This window comes from Suncus etruscus, chromosome 8 (assembly GCF_024139225.1).
Source record: "Suncus etruscus isolate mSunEtr1 chromosome 8, mSunEtr1.pri.cur, whole genome shotgun sequence".
Classification (NCBI taxonomy): Eukaryota; Metazoa; Chordata; class Mammalia; order Eulipotyphla; family Soricidae; genus Suncus; species Suncus etruscus.
This window is the reverse complement of record NC_064855.1, coordinates 123,513,560-123,535,988: the sequence shown is the minus strand read 5'-3', so window position 1 is coordinate 123,535,988 and position 22,429 is coordinate 123,513,560. Positions and strand designations below refer to the sequence as shown.

The 22,429-nt window shown below is 58.2% G+C and overlaps 1 protein-coding gene across 1 annotated transcript in view; it reads left to right on the top strand.

The window, feature by feature from the left end:
• Positions 1–12,921, top strand: part of COL4A1 (collagen type IV alpha 1 chain) — a 71,007-nt gene extending 58,086 nt beyond the window's left edge. The window contains exons 30-52 of the mRNA XM_049778092.1: positions 532–682; positions 801–914; positions 1,278–1,445; positions 1,533–1,622; positions 1,815–1,967; positions 2,137–2,235; positions 2,335–2,424; positions 2,955–3,094; positions 3,696–3,822; positions 3,895–3,975; positions 4,291–4,389; positions 4,637–4,687; positions 4,801–4,986; positions 5,486–5,619; positions 6,306–6,378; positions 6,688–6,759; positions 7,180–7,308; positions 7,630–7,728; positions 8,156–8,368; positions 8,661–8,838; positions 10,035–10,149; positions 10,679–10,851; positions 11,492–12,921. Of these exons, the coding sequence (XP_049634049.1) occupies positions 532–682; positions 801–914; positions 1,278–1,445; positions 1,533–1,622; positions 1,815–1,967; positions 2,137–2,235; positions 2,335–2,424; positions 2,955–3,094; positions 3,696–3,822; positions 3,895–3,975; positions 4,291–4,389; positions 4,637–4,687; positions 4,801–4,986; positions 5,486–5,619; positions 6,306–6,378; positions 6,688–6,759; positions 7,180–7,308; positions 7,630–7,728; positions 8,156–8,368; positions 8,661–8,838; positions 10,035–10,149; positions 10,679–10,851; positions 11,492–11,573 (2,817 nt within the window). The 3' untranslated portion in view covers positions 11,574–12,921. The remainder of the gene's footprint in view (positions 1–531; positions 683–800; positions 915–1,277; positions 1,446–1,532; positions 1,623–1,814; positions 1,968–2,136; positions 2,236–2,334; positions 2,425–2,954; positions 3,095–3,695; positions 3,823–3,894; positions 3,976–4,290; positions 4,390–4,636; positions 4,688–4,800; positions 4,987–5,485; positions 5,620–6,305; positions 6,379–6,687; positions 6,760–7,179; positions 7,309–7,629; positions 7,729–8,155; positions 8,369–8,660; positions 8,839–10,034; positions 10,150–10,678; positions 10,852–11,491) is intronic.
• Positions 12,922–22,429: the final 9,508 nt, after the last annotated feature.

The following is a 22,429-nucleotide window of genomic DNA, read 5'->3' as shown; positions in this document are numbered from 1 at the left end:
CCCTGGTGCCGAGGTGTCCCCTCTGCCTGGGGTGGGGGTGGGGGCCTATGCCCAGGTCCCTCTTGCACATCCGGTCCAAGCTTGGGGTTCCCTGGCTGCTGCACCTGCAGCTGAGATTCCCCCCTCCCAGAGATGGGCTCCACCCACAGTGGGCGGGGCTTCCACAGCACTGTTCTAGGTCCATTCAGGCCATCACGTAGCACCACGGGACCCCCTGGCCCCGTCCAGCTGTTGTGGCCCTGGTCTGATGCCTCCAATTCGGGGCCCTCCCTGCCTGCACTGGGACCTCCTGCTAGAAGATGGGGGGCTGTGCTGCACCCCATGCATGAGGTCCCTGGGAGATTCGTCCTGTTGGGGGCTCCTCTGTGGTGCCCACGGACTCCGGCTCTGGTGCAGAAGGGGCAACTGGGGTGGCACTCGTGCTGGGGAGGGAGGGCAGTCTGTGCACAGAGGTCCTGTGTGGGCTCTGTGGGGTTCAGGCTCTGGGGACGGTCAGCACCCCGCTAATGCATCCATGCGCTGGGCTTGCAGGGGGAGCCCGGGGTAGGACAGCCTGGCCTCAAAGGACTGCCCGGCCTTCCTGGCATCCCCGGGACGCCCGGAGAGAAGGGGAACATTGGGGGACCTGGAGTCCCCGGCGAGAATGGAGCCATCGGCCCCCCTGGCCTCCAGGGTAACCGAGGTGAGGCCCAATGTCTCTGTCCTGGGGGTCCTGAGCCCCCTGCCTGCAGAAGAGAATCTGAGGATGTGGGAGGCAGAGCTTGTGCCCCCCTTATTCTTCTTAATCCCACCCCCACCAGGTGACCCAGGACCTCCCGGATTACCGGGACCCAAAGGCTCTCCCGGAGTCCCTGGCACTGGCCCCCCTGGAGCGATGGGCCCCCCTGGAGGACAGGGACCCCCGGGATCCTCAGGTGATGCATCTTGTTCTGCAATGATCTGTGTTCCCTGCCCCGTTGCTTGGCCCACCTGGGGGGGGTCCTCCGGGGACAAGCCTCTGCCAGGGGTGCATCATCCTGATGCTCCTGTCACTCCCCCAGAACTGGGTCTTCCCCAAACTCCTTCAAAATCTGTCTGCAGGGGGCGAGTGGGGGGGTCTGAGCACCAACTCCTACCTCAAGTTCCTTTCAGTGTTGTTAGAAGGGGGAGGGTAGAAGGGGGCTGCAAGAACAGGCAGCTCCATGGTGCTGGTGTTCTGGGGTGACTGTGGGCAGAGCGGGGTGCTGTGTGGGCCCCCGCATCAGGCATCTTGCTCATGTTGGCATCTGTACCCCCAGGCCCTCCTGGAGTCAAAGGCGAGAAAGGATTTCCGGGGTTCCCCGGCCCCGGCACGCAGGGCCCCAAAGGCGACAAAGGATCTCAGGGGCTGCCCGGTCTCACCGGCCAGCTGGGGCTCCCTGGCCTTCCTGGCCAGCAGGGCACACCTGGGCTTCCTGGATTTCCAGGTGAGTCCTGGGAGCTTCCAGCTTGGGAATGGGACCTGCCCTCCTGCCCTCATGACCTCACGTGCGTCCCTCTGTCTGTCCTCATAGGCGCCAAAGGAGAGATGGGTGTCATGGGGACCCCGGGGCAGCCGGGCCCGCCGGGCTCATCGGGCTCCCCAGGACTGCCCGGCCTGAAAGGTAAGGAGGGAGAGAAGCCACTCCTCTACATGGGGGACCGTGGGAGTCCCGGATGAGGCTAGCCAGAGGGAGGAGGCTCTCTGCAGGAGGTGAGGTGTGGGAGCACTTGCCTATACCTCGAGACCCGAGAGTTGCTGTCTGTTGAGCGTTCCTGGCCGTGTCCTTACGTCGGGGTACCCCTTTCCTCCACAGGGGACTTGGGCTTGCCTGGCTCTTCGGGGCCCAGGGGAGAACCTGGCTTCAAAGGGGATAAAGGTGACACCGGTCTCCCCGGGAAGCCTGGCACCATGGACCACTTGGATATGGGCACCATGAAGGGGCAGAAGGGCGACCAGGGTGAGAAAGGTGAGTGCAGTTCCGAGGGGGCCACTGTCTCCCCTGTCCAGTGACCCCACTCCTCTATCCCTACCCCCTGTCCCCGTCCCCAATCCTAGTCAATTCCGGTTCCTTCCCATCGGAACCACCTGTTCTCCACAGTGACCTGCCCCCCACCCGGGCTCTTTCTAATTCCCAGGACAAATCGGACCCACTGGTGACAAGGGGTCCCGGGGCGACCCGGGGACTCCCGGAGTCCCAGGAAAGGATGGCCTGATCGGTCAGCCAGGGCAGCCAGGTACGTGAGGACGGCAGGGGGCCGGGTGGGCAGGATGCCCAGAGGACAGGCCCCTGTTCTCATGACCCTGACCTGTTCCAATCATCTCTGTGCCTCTAGGCCCTAAAGGTGACCCTGGCATCGGTGGGAGCCCTGGAGCCCCAGGACTTCCTGGCCCCAAAGGAGCGATTGGCGGAATGGGAATGCCAGGTAGGCAAGCGGGCACACAGTACTGGGGCAGGCTTGGAGGGGGGCATAGTACCTGGGACACCCCAAGGATGGTGGCATGTGGTGCCAGCAAGGCTGGAAGCCGTACAGTGGCATGAGCCGTGCCATACCTGTGGGCAGCAGAGCCCCTGGGCACATGGTCTCGTCTATTGGCTCCCTGTGCAGCCCGTTTGGTCATCGTGGTGAGGAGGAGCTAATATTTAACTCAGAAGGATCCTGAGTGCCCCAGCCATGGGCCTTAACCGTGGCCCCCACTGGTGCTTCCTGACCCCGAGGTGGTGGTTTTGGAAGCGTCCAGAGCCTGCCAGTCCCCGAAGTTCTGTCCCAGCGGTGGCCTGTTCTCCCTGAGGTCAGCCAGCATGGCTGCTTGTACTTCACTCCAGCGACCTCCGGTGGCATCAGGCAGGGGCCAAGGTCCTTGGCCTCCCCAGGCCTCCCCGTCTCACTTGGGGCCCTTGGGTTGGAGCCACCCCAAGTCTGAACCTCTCTGAGGTGCACCACTGTGTTTGCAGGATCTCCTGGAGAGAAGGGGGTGCCCGGGATCCCCGGCCCTCAGGGCATGCCCGGCGTGCCTGGGGAGAAGGGTACCAAGGGCGAGAAGGGCCAGGCAGGGCTGCCTGGTGTCGGCATTCCAGGGCGGCCTGGGGACAAGGTAAGTCCCCTCGGCCAGCCTGGCCCCTCCACCCGGGGGTCTCGGGACAGCCTCGGTGTTCCTCTGTGTCTGTCTGCACATCCACGGGGTGGCCAAGGGATGGGGCTCTTGTGGGAACGTTGTGGGCGGTGTTAGGGATGACAACCACATTGTACATACGTGTCCTCACATGCACACATGGTGACCACACATGTGTCCTGTAATGTATACACACTAGCCATATTGAACATTGTGTCCTCAAACATGAATACATGGTGACCACATTGCACATACCTGTCCTTACATGTATAGATGGTAGCTACATTGTATGTGTGACCTATGCCACACACATGTCCTTACCTGCACGCACAGTGACCACACTGCATACATGTGCCTCACATGATGACCACACTGCACACACCTGTCCTCATGTGTACACACGGTAGCTACACTGCACACATTTTCCCGACCAAGTGCTCACCATGTCTCGACCGCTCACACACACCATGTCCTCAGCATGTGCTCACTCTTCTCCCATGTCCCGACCGTGGACATCCCTCTGCTTCCCTGGGAGCCCCAGCGCAGATGGGCAAGTGGGTCACCCAACATGCTTCTGCCACAGGGAGACCAGGGCTTGGCTGGCTTCCCAGGAAGTCCCGGCGAGAAGGGAGAGAAAGGAAGTGCTGGTATCCCAGGAATGCCTGGTTCCCCCGGGCCCAAGGGCCTGCCGGGCACGGCCGGCTACCCAGGTAGGTGAGGGCTCCCTGGGGCGGGCGTTGGATGCTGGGGACCAGCCCCTGAGCCTGTGTCTGCTTCTGCAGGGAGCCCCGGGCTGCCCGGGGAGAAAGGAGACAAGGGCCTCCCAGGCCTGGATGGCATCCAAGGCGTGAAAGGAGAAGCAGGTAGAGTTGGGCACCTTGTTGGGGGTGGGGAGGAGTTCAAGAATGGCTGCAAGTTTCGAGGGGGAACCAGGGGTCTGGGGGAGCTGGACCTTCCTCCCTGTGCTTCCCAGCTGAACATGGCATCAGAGCTGGGTGCTTGGGTTGTCTGTGACTCTGGCCACTGTCCAGAGTGAAAATAGGCTGGTTCTAAGCCATTCCCACACCCTTGTGTGTGTCTGTGTGTATGTGTGTGCTTGTGTGTATGTGTGATCTGTGCGAAGGTCCCTCCCCCTGCCATGTGGGGTCCCCATGTGATGGACGCCCCTCTGTCTCCAGGTGTCCCTGGCAGACCCGGCCCCACTGGCCCCGCCGGCCAGAAGGGTGAACCTGGCAGTGACGGATTTCCAGGGTCAGCGGGGGAGAAGGGCGAGCCAGGTAGGTGGGCGCGAGGGAGCCGAAGGGGGCGTCACTGCTCACTCTGGGGCACCAGAGCCCTCTGAGGCCTTGTGGAGTTTATCTGGGGCCACACACTCTCAGGTGGGACCGTGGTGAGGTGGGGCTGTGCCCTCTGGACTCCTCCTGCCGCCCCTCCCAGGGCTTGGCTGTGCCCGTCTAGGGGGTGGGAGACTGAGGGAGACCCAGTGGGCCCTGGGGCAACACAGTGATCCCCTTTTTCTCTCAGGCCTTCCCGGAAGAGGCATGCCAGGCTTCCCCGGCTCCAAGGGCGAGAAAGGTACCTTCACCTGTCCCCAGCTCCCTGCGCAGGATGCCAGGCACAGACCCTCACACTGTGCCTGCCCATGCCTCCCTGATTCCTACCCCTTCTTCCACCTGCCCCCTCTGCAGGTTCTAAAGGCGAAGTGGGCATCCCAGGACTGGCCGGGAGTCCAGGAATCCCCGGACCGAAGGGAGAGCAAGGATTCATGGGCCCCCCAGGGCCCCAAGGGCAGCCAGGACTCCCCGGAGCTCCAGGCCATGCCATGGAAGGTCCCAAAGGGGACCGTGGCCCCCAGGGACAGCCTGGACTGCCAGGTGAGGAGGGGGCCCCGCATGGAGCTGCGGATGGGACTGGGTATAGATGAGGTGTAGACAGAACCTGGACTAGATGTGGGTAGAAAGGTCCTGGTGTAGATAGGACCTGATGTAGACAAAATCTGATCTATATGAGGGATAGATGGGGCCTGATCTATATGGGGTGTAGACAGAACCTAATATAGATGGGTGGAGATGAAACTGGTCTGCATAGGTGTAAACAGGACCTGGTGTAGAGGGAGTGTAGGTAGGTGTAGAGGGGGTGTCGGTGGACCCTAGACCACATGGAGATTCGCCCGAGAACTGTCAGTATGAGGGGATGTGCAGGGCCCTTTGGGGGCCCCTCTGTGCCCTCACCGCTGGCTACAGCCTCAGGGTACCTGAGCTCTCCTGGCCCTGCCTGATGCCCAGACCTGTTGCTGGGTACAGCGTGGTGCGGATGCAGGGTTGTTCCGACAGCCCCCACCTCCCCCTCCTTCCCTCCCATCTACACCCTCAGGCATGCCGGGTCCCATGGGTCCTCCTGGACTCCCTGGACTGGACGGCCTGAAAGGGGACAGAGGAAACCCTGGCTGGCCTGGCACACCCGGTGCCCCAGGACCCAAAGGAGACCCAGGATTCCAGGGCATGCCGGTGAGTGAATGTGGGGTCTTGTGCATGCGGCCTTGCGACTGCCCCCAAAAGTCCTCACCCAGGACTCCCCCCCGAGAGCTCTTGCAGCTGGATCGGGGCTCTCCAAGGAGCCCTAAGAGTGGTGTTAGTAGGCGACAGGGCACGACCAAGCCTGTGGTACCTGCCAGGCCTCAGCTCAGCTATCTCTGGAGCCGCACCTGCAGCTCCTGTGCAGAGCTCGTGTGGAAGTGCTCCCCTCTGGCCAGACACCGTGGAAAGTGGGGGGAGCTGGGCCTCAGGGCTGGGCGGGAGAGGCCGCTTAGGGCCAAGTGGCTGGGCGTGGGGCAGGGATGGTGGTAGCTAAGCAGTGGCCTTGCATGAGGCCAACCTGGGACCCCTGCACCCTGCCAGGAGTCAGCCCTGAGCACAGAACCAGCTGTCAGCCATGAGCACTGCTTAGTGTAGCCTGAACCTCCCAAGCCCCCAATGAATGAAGCACGCCTTGGGATATACAAAGGGAAAAGCAGAGGGAGGACCAGAGGAGGAACGTAGGGAGGAACAGAGGGAGAAGTTTAGATTCCTGTGGGCCTAGATTCTGGCCTTCAGGCTTGAGATGGGGCACGGTGCCCTCTCTACTGCTCTGGGAGCAGGCAGAGCCCAGCACTGGGCGCCTTGTGGGCAGTTTCCAAGTGTCTTTTTGTGTCCAGGGTATCGGCGGCTCTCCCGGGCTCACAGGCTCTAAGGGAGACATTGGGCCTCCCGGTGTCCCAGGGTTCCAAGGTAAGAGCGGCTGTTGCTTGGAGACAACCCCCCATGCATGGACACACACATATATGCATATGCACACACACACATGCACACATGTACATAATGGGTGTTCTCAGACCGTGGCCCTGCACGGGGCAATGGTGAATGGTCAGTTGCATGTTTGCAGACATGGCTGCACGTATTGCAACACGGCATGCACACACACACACACACCGCCACACACGTGTGCCACACTCAGCACACAAAGGCCACCTCACCCACCTTGCTGCACTGACTTGGGGGCTGTGTGACCCAGAAACACCTTGTCCCGCTTCCCTGCAGGTCAGAAGGGGCTTCCCGGCCTCCAGGGACTCAAGGGCGAGCCCGGAGATCAAGGCTTCCCCGGAGAAAAAGGTGGGTCTGGCCTGGGTGTCCCTGAGCCTGTGGGCAAGTGCAGAGCTTCTGCCCCAGGAGACGGAGATCCTCAGCAGGATGCCCGGCTCTTTCGTGGAATCAGCCATGGGGGCCCTTGAGCTTGTCAGGGAGGGCCTGGGTCCTGCAGAGAGGTGGAGGGGGGAGACAAGGGTGCAGCCTGAAGAGGGAGGGTGGGCTGGAGGTTCCGATGCTGGGGAGTCTAGAAACCTGGGTGAGGGCAGAGCCACGCCATGATGGCCCATGGGGAAGGCGGTTGTGTTCCTGGTCCAGCCCTGCAGGGGGCAGCCACGGGAGGGTGTTCTCAGTGCTGACCCATTGGTTCTGGCCTAAGGACTCATGGCTCGGCGTTCAGGCTGTGGGCCGGGGAGACTGACAGCCACATCCTCCTTTTGCCCCCAGGTCTCCCTGGGCCGCCCGGCCCACCTGGCCCCTACGACGTCATCAAAGGGGAGCCAGGAATCCCTGGCCCCGAGGGTCCTGCTGGTCTGAAAGGGCTTCAAGGACCGCCTGGCCCCAAAGGACAGCAAGGTGAGTACACTCAGACTGTTCAGGGGTATGGGGGTGCAGGTTGAGTTTGCTCAGGCTGCAGGGATGCAGGGATGCGAGCCGAGGGTGCTCAGACTTTGCAGGGGTGTGGGGTACATGTGCTCAGGCCGAAGGGGTGCAGCAGCAGGGAGCAAGGAGGCAGCTGTGCGGTGCCTCTCCCACCGTCGCAGCCTGTGCCAGGTCCTGGGTGGGCCTTAGCAGGTGCCCCCGACTGCGCCCAGGCTCCAGGCTCTGCAGCCCAGGACACATCTGTCCAGGGTGGGGACAGTGCTGGCCCGTCAGAGTCCCCTCTCTCCCCTGCAGGTGTCACTGGGTCAGTAGGCTTGCCTGGATCACCGGGCAGCCCTGGGTTTGATGGCGCCCCCGGACTGAAAGGAGAGCCAGGACCCTTCGGGCCCACTGGTGAGTTGGTTCTGTTCTCGACGGGGCCGAGGGTGTGGGGGTGTATGCTGGAGGAAGGGGCTCGGAGGACCCAGGGCTGTCTATCCTGCAGCTCTGCCAGGGAAGCACACGCAGGAGAGTCCACAGGGCAGTAGGAAAGTTGGGCTGCCAGTCAACCGAAGTGGGGAAGCAGGACTTGGCTGCTTTGTGCTTGGGGACGACGAGGTCCAAGGCATCCACACACATGCTGAGGCACATGGCCAGTGAGCTCTGGAGACCCAGACCCCCTTCCTCAACAGACACCTTCAGAGGAGCTCCCCTAGGGAGGGCCCTGCAGGCACTGCTCGTTGTCTCAGTGAGGGGCACATGTCACCCCAGATCCAGGCTCCCATCTCACTCCACCTTTCCAGAATCTTAGGCCCACTGACCCCTCCTGTCTGTCCTCTAGGTCCACGAGGGTTTCCAGGCCCTCCTGGCCCTGATGGGCTGCCGGGCTCCATGGGCCCCCCAGGGACCCCGTCGGTGGACCATGGCTTCCTGGTAACCAGACACAGCCAGACGGTGGACGAGCCTCAGTGCCCTCCGGGCACGAAGATCCTCTACCACGGCTACTCTCTGCTCTATGTGCAGGGCAACGAGCGTGCCCATGGGCAGGACCTGGGTGAGGGCTTAGCCATGCCAGCATGGGTGCCAGGGGCTGGCGGTGCGTGTGCTGAGCCTCGGGCATGACTATGGGGTCTGTCTGGTGTGCCAGGCTTGGCACTAGTGGGAGCGGGTTTCCTTCTCCACTGAGCCTGTCTTGGTGCTGGGCACTGGGTGCTACTGGTGGTGCAGCTGGGCACGCAGGGCCTGCTCCATCCAGCTGCGCTGGCACTGGAGACGGGTGTGCAGTGTGGGGCACAGGAGAAGTGGGCACTGCCCTGGCAGGGCTGAGCGGAGCATGTCGGCTGCAGGCACTGCGGGGAGCTGTCTACGCAAGTTCAGCACCATGCCCTTCCTCTTCTGCAACATCAACAACGTCTGCAACTTCGCGTCCCGCAATGACTATTCCTACTGGCTGTCCACGCCTGAGCCCATGCCCATGTCTATGGCACCCATCACCGGTGAGAACATCCGCCCATTCATCAGCAGGTGAGCTATATTCCTGAGGTGTGGGGAACAGTGGGGGCTGGGCTTAGTAGAGGGATCAGATCAGCCTTGGGTTCCATCAACTCTGGGTCCCCTGAGCGGTGGGTTCCCTCTAACCTGCTTTAACTGGCATGGCAGTGCCAGAGTGATAGTTCCTTGTGGAGGGATCTTTCTTGGACTCTGTGACCCAGGGTCCTTTCCTGGCACCCTGTATGGTACCTCGGCCCCACCAGGAGTAATTGCTGAGTTCAGAGCCAGGAGTAATCCCAGAGTACCTGCCAGATATGGTCCCACCCTTACAATCCTAGGTTACAGCAAGCTAATGAGACATTGTTTAAAAATGAGGGACCCAGGGGCTGATGTCGTGGCGCAGGGCATAAGGCATTTTGCCTTGTGCGCACTAGCCTAGGACGGATCATGGTTCGATCTCCCGGCATCCCATATGGTGCCCTGAGCCAGGAATGATTTCTGAGTGCATAGCCAGGAGTAACCCCTGAGCGTCACTGGATATGCCCCCCCCCCCCAAAAAAAATGAGGGAGCCAAGTGATGGGACAGAGAGGGTAAGGTGCTTGTTTTGCACTCAGGCGACGTGGTTTTGATCCCTGGCATGCCCCATGGTCCTCCAAGTACTTCCAGGAATGATTCCCTGAGTGCAGAACCAGGAGTGAACCCTGGGTGTCATACAAAAACAACAACAACAAAACATACAACAAAACAAACAAACACACACACACACACACACAAAGGGGGAAATCTTTAACATAATAACGCTTTAACATTTGTTTCTGAGAACAGAAAATCTCTTCCACAGTTCCTTAGAGAGCGATTTAGGGGCTGGAGCGGGGTGAGGAGTTCTGAGGCGTGTGAACCCCCATATGCTCTCTGGACATGAGCAGACAATCAGCTGCCCATAGAGCCCAGAGGCTCTCTAGAACTGCTGGGTCCACACTGGCACCGGGGGCCTGGCCAGGGAGCGAATGTCCTGGGTTTCTCCCTGCCGTGCTCGGATGCCTGATAGCAATGACGCCTCCTCTCTGCTCCGGGACTGGCAAAGGTTGAGATGACCTGGGCAGGTGGTTCTGCAAACAGGCCCAGCTGGACCTTGGGCAATTTGAAAGGCCCCACTGGCTCGACCGTCTGGGGGCCCAAGATGTCCCCGCAACTCACGTCCTTTCCTCTGTCCATCCGTCCGCCCCAGGTGCTCAGTGTGCGAGGCCCCAGCCATGGTGATGGCCGTGCACAGTCAGACCATCCAGATCCCGCAGTGCCCGACTGGCTGGTCCTCGCTCTGGATCGGCTACTCCTTTGTCATGGTGAGCGCCCGCCCGATGCCCTATGGGAAGGTCTGCAGCCTGGGGGGCTCAGGGTGCTGGGAGGAGGAGCGGGGGTGCGTAGCCAGCTCCTGTCTCCACCCTGAATTGAGGCTGCAGCCTGAGCCCAAGGTTCGGTTCGCTCTGTCCCGAGTCTGCACTGGGGGTACCTCACGTCACCCGTTTGGTCCTCTTGGGAACCAGGCTTTGCTTCCGATGAGGGTCTGGGACCCACTGTGCTGTCCTTGCTCCCTCTCCTCTGCCGGTCTGGCCCCACTGTCCTTCCTCTGTCCGTCCCTCCTCTCTCCCTCTTCTCTCTTTGTCCCTCTGCCGATGCTCCTTGCATTGAGGGTGTCTTCTTTGGGCGCTGAACTCCAACCGAGCTCCCAAAACCTGGAGCCGTGGTGCTGGGTCAGTTCCCCACTCATGGAGAGCGGGTCCCGTCCTCCGTGCCCAGCTGGGTTGGGTGATGGTGTTGGCAGAGCGGCTCTGGGGGCCCTGGGCAGGCCCTGACCCGTGTCTGTGACCGCAGCACACCAGTGCGGGTGCTGAGGGTGCCGGCCAGGCGCTGGCGTCGCCCGGCTCGTGCCTGGAGGAGTTCCGCAGCTCGCCTTTCATCGAGTGCCACGGCAGGGGCACCTGCAACTACTTCGCCAACTCCTACAGCTTCTGGCTCGCCACCATCGAGAGGAATGAGATGTTCAAGTGAGTGGGCTCGCCGACACCCACGAGATAGTCTGCGCGCGAGTGGCAGGATACTGGTTTATACCCCCGGCGTTGTGGGACCCTTGTCTAGACCTCCTGCTCTGTGGGACTCTTGTCTACACCCCTGGCGTTGTGGAACCTTTGTCTACACCTCCTACCCTGAGATACCCTTGTTTACACCTTTTGGGGGTCCTTTTGGGGACCCTCATCTAGACCCCTGGCCCTCTGAGGCCCTCGTCTACACCCCGGCCGGAGCGACCCTTGTCTACACCCCTGGCCTGTGGGACCTTTGTCTACACTTCCTGCCCTGTGGGAATCTCGTCTCCACCTCCTGCCCTGTGGGTTCCTCACCGACACTCCTGGTCCCTTGGGACCCTCATCTATACCTGCAGCCTCATGAGTCCCTCATCTGCCCCATCCCTACGTGGACACTCCTTCTGCGTAGGAGCGGGGTGACTTTCCCTCAGGTCCCTACTGCCCACCTTCCGACTAGCATGGGTTCCAGTCCCAGGGAACTTCCCCAGGTGCCCTGCAGTGTCCACACGTTGGCTCTGTTCGGGGTCCCAGCCCCGGGTGGCCGCCCAGGGGTGCTGGGCCTACACGGGGCATTGGGGGATGCTGACCCGCCCGTTTCCCCTAGGAAACCCACGCCATCCACACTCAAGGCGGGAGAGCTGCGCACGCACATCAGCCGCTGTCAGGTGTGCATGAGGAGGACTTAGCGCGGAGCACCCGCGTCCCACATGGTGCTACCCTCCTCGCGTGGACCCCGCAGCCTTGTACCTCACCGTCTCATCCTAAGAAGCCATCGAGTGCCTTAGAGGGACCCCCCCCACTAACCCCCGCTTCCCTGCTCTCCTGCGGAGGGACGGACAGAACTCGCTCCCACCGAGGCTTTGTTGGGCCCGCGTGGGGCCCAGCCTGCCCGCTCCCCCGTCTTGTCGGTGCTGCCGCGGCCCGAGGGTCCACCAGAAGCGAAGGTGCTAGGAGACTCCGCTGGCGGGCCCCTCTGCTCTGGGCTCTGGGCATGACTGCCAGCCCCAGGACTGTCTGTTTCCTGCGCTGTCCAGCCATTTCCAAGGCCAGGTCTTCCCTGCCTGGCCCGTCCAAATCACAGGGATGCCAATGTGGTGTTAGAACCTCCCAAGTAGAAATATCGGGCCAGTGGCCTGAGCCCCCAGCTCCCCTGGCCCCGACCACGTGAGGCCTTTCTGCCCTGTGTGGTGCTATGTTGCTGCTTTGGCAGAAATCACCATCTGACCGTGGAGAAGCACGGCCCAAATGTCCAAATGTCGGCGGGAACGAAAGAAATATATATTTATATATATATATTTTAGTAACTTATATAGGTGCCAGCAACCAGGCAGGGCAGGGCAGGATTCAGATTTGTCTCCACCATTGACAGAAGTCTCTCTAGCTCCCCCTCTCTCTTCCTGGATCCTCCACTCGGGTTTCAAACGTGAAACATCCCCTTTCATCACTGACCTCCAAACCAAAAAAAAAAATTGCATCTTGCCAAAAGCGAACCCAGTTCGTGGCCATGATGTCTATCATGGTAAATTGTGTACTTGGAGTGTATGTTTTCATTCGTGCTAAGTATCTTCAGGGTTTTGAACACTAACCGCAAATGGAATGACTTGACTTCCTGGTGCCCGGAAAGGCCTTCGTCTGAGCGGTATTGCTCGCTCTGCAGTCCGGTGTGGTATCGGCTTCACCGGGCTGGAATGTCTGTGTTTTCCCCAGAGGACACACAGGCAGTTCCCTGGGTTTCTGGGGAGCTGTGTGCGAGGTCTGGAGGGGGGACAGATGGGTCCCAGGAGAGCAGATTCGGACCACTATGCCTTAAATGACATTTCACTAAAAGCCTTCAAAATCTTTTTCAAGACTACTAAGGCCTTCTCTGTAATTTCCTTAAATGTGTATTTCTTTAAAAATGCAAATTTGTAATAAAACTATTTGTATAAAAATCAGCTTTTATGAATTTGTTGCCAGTGTGGCCCCAGAGCATTGAAGCGACGCTACTGCACAAACCACTAATAAAGTTGCAAGCTTTCCGTGCCTTAGATGAAATTTATTTTGTAGTTCTTCCTGTGAGAGTCAGACTGGATGTAATTCATAGCAGTTACCACAAGAAGAGACTGGGTTTCTTTCATCCTCTCCCCATCCATTCGTCCATTCATCCATCCATCCACCATCCTTCCATCCACCCACATATCCACACATCTGTTCATCCATCCATCCACCCACCATCCATCCATCCATTCATCCATTTACACATTTTCATTTGTCCATCCATCCACAGATACATCCATCAACTGATCCACCCATCCATCCATTTATCATCCACACAGCCATCTACCTACCCATCCATCCATCCACACATTTGTTCATCCAACCTCACATTTCCATCTGTCTATCCCTCTACACATACATACATCCACACATACATCTATACACCTATCCACACATAAGTCCACCCATCCATCCACACATTTCCATCTGTCCATCCATACATCCACACATCTATCCATACACATATGTCCATCCATCAACTCATTTATCCACACATTTCCATATGTCTATTCATTCACAGATAAATCCATCAGCTGATTCATCCATCCATCCATCCATCCATCTACACATCAGTCCATCTGCACATGCTTCATAAACATACCCATTTCTTCCCAACCATCGACTGCATGTTTGGTGCAAACTCACACTGTTAGACAGTCATTAAGAATCCACATTTATGATAACCAACACATGCAGATAGCCATTAAAACTGATACATGGGTCTCAATTGAATGGCAGATGGTCAGAGGTGGGTGGCCCGGGTGGCAGCTCCCACGTCTTGGAGTGGGAATGGAAGAACATGACAGATTCTTTTCCCTCTACCTTTGCTTCCCTTGAGTTCTTTATTTTGGTTTTGGGGCCACACCTGGAAGTGCTCAGGACTTAACTCCTGGTTCTGCACTGGCAGGCTCTGGGGACCATGTGAAATGTTGGTGATGGAACCCAGGCTGGCCACATGCTCTCCTAACATTCCAGCCCATCTGTAAGCTTAAGCTTCAGTTTAAATGGGCAAGACCTAATGCATGGAGAATTCAGGTGACACGGAGAACCCTGAGCCAGCCCTGTGCCCTGTTGTCACTGCAGTGGAGCTGTGTAGGGGCTGGGCCTGACATTCTCTATGTCAGCGCCTGAATCTCTCCCACTTAGTACAATGAAGTCCCACTGATTTTTCCTGATGGAAAGGGCCAGTCTTGAGGTGTAGTTTCCCTGGCCATTACCAAGTGACTGAACTTTGCCATGAGGGACATCTGGTTTCCACGGGCAAAGTGACATGAATTAGGGATCAACCCAGAGTGAAGTCTAGGGTTGGGCATGGGGAGGAGAAGCTGGGCTGGGGTCACTATGGACTACTCGGGGACTGTGGTTCAGCCTAGCTGGACAATGCTAGAAAGAGCAAAGGCCCCCCCAGCATCCTCCAGCCTCTGACGTGACCACCCCCAACCATATTTCTAAAGGTCTCGCTCCTCGCTGCCCACGGCATCTGAACACTGGCTCCCACACTATCTCTTCCCCATCCCCTGGACCTTCTCTTGTGTGCTCCTCCTCCTCAGTGCTCTCTGCAGGGCATCTGGGAGTGGACTGTGGGCTGGGATGACCAGAAAACTCCCACCTCACTCCTCTGGGTCAGAAGTTTTCCGGAACTCAGGCCTTTTGGCCTTTACTGGGATGGATCCACCCTGCGAGTCAACTACTGCCCCAATGCTTGAGAAAGAGCACTTTTCCCACCAAGCAGAGACACACCTAGGCCCTCATTGCCCCCCAACTCCCAGAAGTTGGCTGCCATGTCCCCCATCCCCCTGGCAGGGCACCCATGCATCTGTGCACCAAATAGGGCCCGCTCCCTCCACATAAGGTCGTTTTCTCTCACTCGTGCCCTATTTGAGCTCTCAAAACAGCTAACTTGCACCCCTAGGAGAGCATCGTCTGACCCCTCCCAGCCTGCATTATCAGACACTGAAAGTGCCTTTTAGGGGGTTGCTGCTCTGCACCCAGTGTGGGCCGCCTCCTTCCAGCACCTTCCCTGCTCTGGTACCACAGGTGGAGAGGCACCCACATCCCCAAGGTGCTATCCATGCCAAGAAAGGGGCTGTGGGTGCCGCTCTGGGTCAGGGCAGACTGCCACAGAGGTTCTAGCCCCTGAGCCTGGGCCCAGGCGTGTCCCATGAGTCACAATAGAGCCGGGAGCCGGCAGCTCAGAGCCCGGTCGCCACAGCCAGGTGGCTTTTGTGTTCCTTGTCCTTTCATGGGGAAGCAAGAGGTGCCATGCTGCAGGAGAGCAGGCCTTGGTTTGGCTGCAGCCACGCCAGGCTGAAGTGGGTGACAGTTCTCCGCCCCACACACCACACATACACACAATCATACACACATGTACACATAGTCATACGTGCATACACATACAAGTACACTCACAAATACACTCAAACATAAATACACTCAACACACATGTTCGCACACTTAAATACACTCAAACACACAATTCACATACATCACCCCCCACATACCTGCAGAGTGACACTCAGATATGCACACACTCTCAACCACGCATACCAACTCATAGACACTCACCCACATATGCTCACACATACACAAATGCACACACACACACTTGCACAACAAGGTCTACACAGCCTACTCCCTCTGTCCATCCTGCTATTTCGGACTCTGTTCATGCCTCTTTGGGTTTAGCCCATATTGGCTGCTGTGAGGGCGTCCTGCCCCAGCCTGCTGCTCTGGTCACTGAGCTAGGGACCCAGCCCCGACCATCCCAGCCCTCTCTGTCCCTCCTCTTCCACACAAAGGGGCTTCCAAAGCCCTGAGAATCTCCCATTCCAGTCACCTGAGATGTCCAGTGTTATCTCAGAGAGCACCAGGTCACAAGTCACAGGCCACACCAGCTGCCTCTGATTCTGCAAAGAGACAGTGGTGGGTAATCATAGTACCTTACTCTGCAGACAGGGTGCAGCCGAGACAGGGTACCCAGGCTCATGGACACCGTGACCCAGGTTTGCTGGGCTTGTAAAATAACTAGCTCTAGCTCCTGGCCCCAGGCTAGTAGGGTTCAAGGCTGGGTAGGGGAGGGTTGGGCCGGCCTGGGGGTGCCCCTTCCTACAGGCATGCCCTCAGACTGGGGGCCTCAGAGCATGGCCCCAGGGGAAAACATCTCTCCCCAGGTACCTGCTCTTGCACCCTGAGGTTGACCACAGACCCTGAGTGAGCCCTGAGGAGAGATGGGGTCTGGGTGAGGAAACAGCAGCCCTGTAGCCCCACCAGCCTGAGTCACCACACAACCCCATGGTCTGACCCCACAGTCTGCACCTGCCCTGTGCTCTCAGCTGTCTCAGCCTGGGCAGTTCTGATGTGGCCACCGATAGTTGGCAGTGGGGTCCTGAGAGTGGGGCCATCGAGCCAGCCCTTAGGACCCCCAGACCTTGCAGGAATGTGGGGCTCACAGCATTCCTGGGGCATGCCGGGGATATGGGAGCTCTGGCTGAGTCCATTACTGCACACAGAGTACTGAGCCTCGGTGGCTCCAGGGGGCGAGGGGGAAGGACAGCCTGGTGACGGGCACAACACACCACAGCCCGGGCCAACCCCAGAACCAGCCTGGCTCTGGAACCAGCTGGGGGACCAGAGTGGTGCAGAGCAGGGAGGGACTGGAGGGCTGGCAGTCTGCTGGGACCCACCCTGCCTCACCCTTGTTTCTGCCCTCCCTCAGCCCTGCCTCAGCCACCCCACAGCCAGGACCTGTGATGCCCACCAGAGGGCGGCACAGTCCATGGAATGCTGTGATGCTGGCTGCAGAGGGAGGCCAGGAGCAGATGCACAGACACAGAAAAGTCAATGGACCCAACACGCAAACACATGCAAACTGCAACTCTGTCTCTGAGCACCATGTCTCTGAACCTCCTGTCTCTGAGGTCCCCATCTCTGAAAACCATGTCTCTGAGCCTCCTGTCTCTGTGACCCATGTCTCTGAGCACTCTGCTCTGAGCACCATCCCACCCTTTGGTGCCCGTGCCTTGCAGCCGTGAAGGGTGTGGACGTGGTTCCGACACCCCAGGACGCAGCCCTACTGTGTCACCCACCTCCAGGCCTTTATTTCAGGAAACCGTTGGTTTATTTTCACGCTCGGCTGTTTCCACGGTTCCTGCGATTCGAGAAGCCTGTTTCGGCTCTGACAAGTGTAGGGCCCACTCGGGCTTCTCCATCTGGGGACAGGCCGGGCTAGGAGCTGTGAGTGGGTGGGAGGGTGCCTGACAGAGACTGGGGGCTTCGAATGTTCTCTCTCTCTCTCTCTCTCTCGCTCTCTCTCTCTCTCTCTCTCTCGCTCTCTCTCTCTCTCTCACACACACACACACTCTTTCTCTCTGCCCTGCACATGGCCCTTCCATGGTGAAGGAAGGAAACTTGCCCGGATCACAGACCTTCACTGAGCTGTTCAGCCTGTCCCTGCTGTGGACCCCTCTGCAGATTTCACCTATAGATCCCTCATGTCAATTCCTCTTGTAGATCCCACCTGTGGAACCCTCTGTGAAACTCCCCAGTGGATCCATTTGGACAGCAGCTCGGCTTCTATTCTCCTGTCCCTCCTCCCTGCAGACCCCAAGCTCTGTTCCCTCCCTGTGGGCCACAGTCCACGGATGAACTACGGTCCAGTGCTTGCTTGCTGCCAGCTCTGGGCACCGTGCGAGGCTCCATCTCAGGAACCCTCAGGCCCCTATCAGCTGGGATGACTTTTGGGCTGCTCTGGAGATGATGCCCAGGGTGGGGACCCCCTCAACACAGGCAGATGGAGCTGGTCAGCCATGCTCCCTTCCTGCCTCTTTTAGTGTTGGGTCCCCACACTGAAATGCACCCTGAATCCTGCCTCTTTTGTCTCCTTAGTTTCCCTCAACCCAGCTGCCTGTCTGGGCCTGTCCGCTTCAAGGGCGTCTCCCTGCAGCCTGGCTGGCATCCCATGACACCCCGCTCTGCAACCATGCAGGGAGGTTCTCCCTTGGACTCCTGTTTGGGAGTGGCGCCCCCAGTGGGACATGGTGGGGGCTCTGTCCAAAACTACTGCCCCCCCACTGGGGCCTAGGTTTTGGGGTATTCCAAAGACCACAGCAGCAGGTCCGATCCATGATCTAAGGTTCAGACCCGCTGAGGGTCACCCAGGGTGAGCAGCCCATGGGGCATCCTCTGCTCTGTCCAGATCCATGACTATGCTGATGTGTGCCCATGTGTGGGCATATGTGTATGTGTGTGTGTGTGTCTGCAATGAGCCAATGTGTCCTGAATTGCACAGGTCCCAGGGCCCTGGAAGAAGGAAATCAGGTGCTGAGACTCCTCCTCTTCATCCTCTACTTCCTCCTTCTCTTTATCCACTACTTCTTCTTCCTCCTTCTCCACCCTCACTCTAGAGAAGGAAGAAATGAATCTCTTCCCTCTGCACCTGCATGGCTGCACTGAGAAGTGCTTCTCCAGCCTGGGACATCAGTGTCACGGCTCTTCAGGTCCACCTTGTCCACTCTGCCCTCCCAGGCCACAGGTCCCAGAGCCTGGACCTGGCCTGGCCTGCACATGCCTGGCAGCTGCCTCCTGTTGAGTGTCCCCAATCAGCTGCGTTCCTTGCTGTCTCAGCAACAGGCTTCCACCCTTTCTGGGCCCCAGAAGGAGCTCAGGGCCTCTCTTCAGCTGAGCCTGCCCAGGATGGGCAGTGTCTGGCCCAGGGCCAGCGGTGACTCAGCCCTGCAGCCTCCGAGTCCCTGGGGTGAGCACCATCGGGGACACGGGACGAGGTAGCTGGGTCAGGGTGAGCCCGAGCTTCAGGGACAGGCCCCTTTCCAGCCCGGTGCTGACGGGATGGGGCCAGAACAACAGGCACAGTACGAAGCGAAGGCCCTGAGGACAGCTGGGCCTCAGCCACTCTCGCCCGTACGGGCCTCCCTGGGGCAGGTGTTGGGGCTGAGAAAGTGGGTCAGTGACCCGCAAGGCCGTGCGGCCACCAGGGGGCAGCCAGAGACTCCCCGACATCCAACTCTCCCCTTTCCTCCTCCCCCACGTGGGTCCCAGGGAGGCTCAGCGGTGCCCAGCACTGGCCCTCTGGCCAACGGGCACGTCACCCTCCTCAGTTTAGAGGTGAGAGAACTGGAGAGATCGCCTGGCAAGGCACCTGGCCAGCGGGGCCCTGGCCAAAGCATGTGATGCGACGGCAGCTGCAGCTGGCAAGGCCAGAGGCAGGTGCACAGGCAGGGCCAGACGTCACCGAGAGATCCGCGTGGGGCCACATGTGCAGTGTGCCCGAGAGACCAGCTGACTGCATCGGCTGGCAGGTGGGAGGGGTCCCCAGAGGAAAGGGACCATCTGCATCTCCTGATGAAAAGGTGGAGAGAAGGTACACCTAGATAGATAGATGACAGTGTGGAGGGAGGGGGAAGGCAGGGGTAGAAGGATGGATGGATTGATGGATAGATAGTGGGCAGATGGCAGAGAGATGATCCATGGTAGAGGAATGGACAGATGGATAGGTGGATGGAGAGATGAACAGGTAGACAAATGGATGTTTGGAGGGAGGAGAATGAATGGATGGAGGGATGGACAGATGAATGGTGGATGGATGGATGGATAAACAGATGGTGGACTGATGGATGGATGGTGGGTGGATGGAGAGACGATGGGGAAATGATGGATGGTGGAGGGATGAACAGATAGATGGATGGGTGGATGGATGATGGATGGATGTAGCTATGTAGACATCCAGGCATGCAGACAGAGATAGAATATTCAGATCCAGGACTTCACATGTATCAACACGGTGACACAGATGCCTGTGCTGTATACATGTGAACATACACATGTCTGTGCAGGCACAGACAGGGAGTTGGCTCTGACAGAAGGCAGCACCTCTACCCTCCCCACTGCAGTTCCTCCCGTGTCCTCACCCTGTCCTAAGCTTGGTCCTGTGTCTCTTCTGGCCCCATTTATGCATGTCCCCTGGACCCCCACAGATGCATAGATGCGAACACAAGGCACACAGACACACACAGACACACACAGTAACAGACACAGACTCACAGAGACACACAGAGACACACTGAGAGAGACACAAACACCAAGAGACCCACACAAGGATGCAGAGTGAGAGAGGTAATGCTGAGCCACAAGCTGGAGAAGGTGGGGTGCCACAGGCAAAGAACCCCCTTCCCAGAGGCCCCCAGGGCCCCAAAGAGAGGGTCTGGGCCAGCAGATGGCCCTGTGCCTGTTACTGTGGAGAACATTCTGAAATCACTGGCTGACCCTTGACATCTCTTGGTCAGAGCCCAGCTTGGACCCATGCCATGGTGGCCTCCCCAGCCCTCAGGCACCATTTCAGGATACATCTGGGTGGGCATGGAGGAGGAGCACAAGGTTCTTACCCAGTCCCCATGCCTGTCATCCATGACCCCGAGTCTCAGCAGGAGCCGCAGTCAAGCAGTGCTGGTGTGGGCCACCATCCTGCCTATGCCAGCCGGGCACCAGTCGGGCACCCTTCTCTCCCTGAGCCTGGGAAAGCCAACACTGCCGGGCATCCAGGACCAGCCCGCAGGGAAGACACAGGCTTCCTCTGGCACCCCATGGGTGTCTTCCTGCCAGCTCACCGGTCTGGGGGTTTCTGTCTGAACACCCTGAAACTGTCTGGGTCCAGAAGAATCCCTGGCTCTGAGTGAGGATGCCTGCCCACTCCCATGCACCCAGGCCCGGCTGGTGGGGTCACCTCCCTGGACCCCTTCGAGAGAGGAGTAGGACACCTCCACTCTGTCCCTTTCTACCCGTGGCTCCCACCCGGGTTCCCACTGTGGACCTGACTGTCTCCATAGCCAGGTTCCAACAGCAGTAAAGCCTGGTTGGAAGTCGACGGCCATACCGGTCCTGCTCCTGGGTCTCCATCTGGACCCTCCCCACACCTTCCTGCCCCCTCTCTGTCCTTTTCAGGAACTCTGGGTGCTGAGGCCTCTTGCCGAGCTGTTCACAGAGTTAAAATGGATCTAGCAGTAGTTTTATTCAACCTGCCCCTTCCCTGCAGACAGACTTGCTTCTCCTTGGCCAGGAGCTGCGGCCATTTTCACAGATTTGGTCTGACGCCGTTGATGTCTCGGTGGGTGGTGCAGACTGATGTTCTGTTTTGGGCTGTCGGTGGGGGTCTCTGTGGGAGCCAGAGGCGTGCTCTGAGACCCTTGGGAAGAGCAGCAGTGATGAAGCTGATGAAGATGGTGGATTCTTGGAAAGTGGGAGAGGACGGAGCCCCAGACTCTGCACTTGGCACCTTTGTGGGGACAAAATTTCTAAGCCCCCTTTTCCGTTTTTGGGTCACACCTGGTGACACTCAGGGTCCTGGAAGGCTCAGGGGACCATATGGAATGCTGAGATTCAAACACCGTCCGTCCTGAGTCGGCTGCATGCAGGGTAAACACCCTACCTCTGTGCTATCTCTCTGGCCCCTGAACCCCCCTTTTTTAATTTATAAAGTTATTTTTATTGTTCCAATAAATTAGGTCATTGAATCACCGTGAGATACAAAGTTATGAAGTTGTTCATGGTTGAGTTTAGTCATACAATACCTTTCCCTTCACCAGGGCACATTTCCTGACATCCATGACCCCAGTTTTCTTCATGCCTTCTCCCCTGCCTGCCTCTAGGGCAGACATTCCCTCCCCCACCCCCACGCTCACCCCGTCTCTCTGTCTCTCTCTCTGTCTCTCTGTCTCTCTCTGTCTCTGTCTCCCTCTCCCTCTCTCTCTCTCTCCCTCCCTCCCTCTCTCTCTCTCTCCCTCCCTCCCCCCCCCCTCTCTCCCCCTTTCCCCTTGAGATACTGTGATTTGCATTATTGTTCCTGAAGGAGTACCATGCCTATCACTTTCCCTCCTTTCAGCATCCAGTTCTTGTCCAGAGTGATCACTCCCAATTCTCATTGTCACAGTGCTCCCTCTCTGCCTTCACTGCCCTAACCCACTTTTTACTAAGCCTCTTTTCTTGCACTTGGAGCTTGTAAGAGATCCTCAAATGGTACCCTCGGTCGTCAATAGCTTTAGGAAATAACCATTTTCTGAGATCAAGGCCGCCTTTCTGCAGGACTTCAGGAGCTCGGCTATAGGTCAGGACAAGGACATTTGTTCTGCCCAGGGTCGCCCTGCATTCGTTTCTGCCTTACTGCTGTGTGTTTTCATTTTCCTAACAGAGATTTCCAGATGTTTAGCATTAGTTCCTTTTTTTCCTTCTCAAAAGTATGAGATCTTAAATGTGTATATCAAATCTGGTTTTATTCTATTTTGGCCATCAATTTTCGTTAAAAAAATGACTTCCTTCAACCTTGTTTTCCTTATATTAACTTCCTCAACCAAATGCTTTCATTTATTTTCATTTCTTCTCATTTAATAATAAAAGCTTTCACGGATATAAATCTGCCTCTGACTACAGCTTAATTTTATTTCACTGTGGCCGGGTAGTTGGCCAGTGTAGTTTTGCCTTTGGAAGTGCCTGAGCGGTC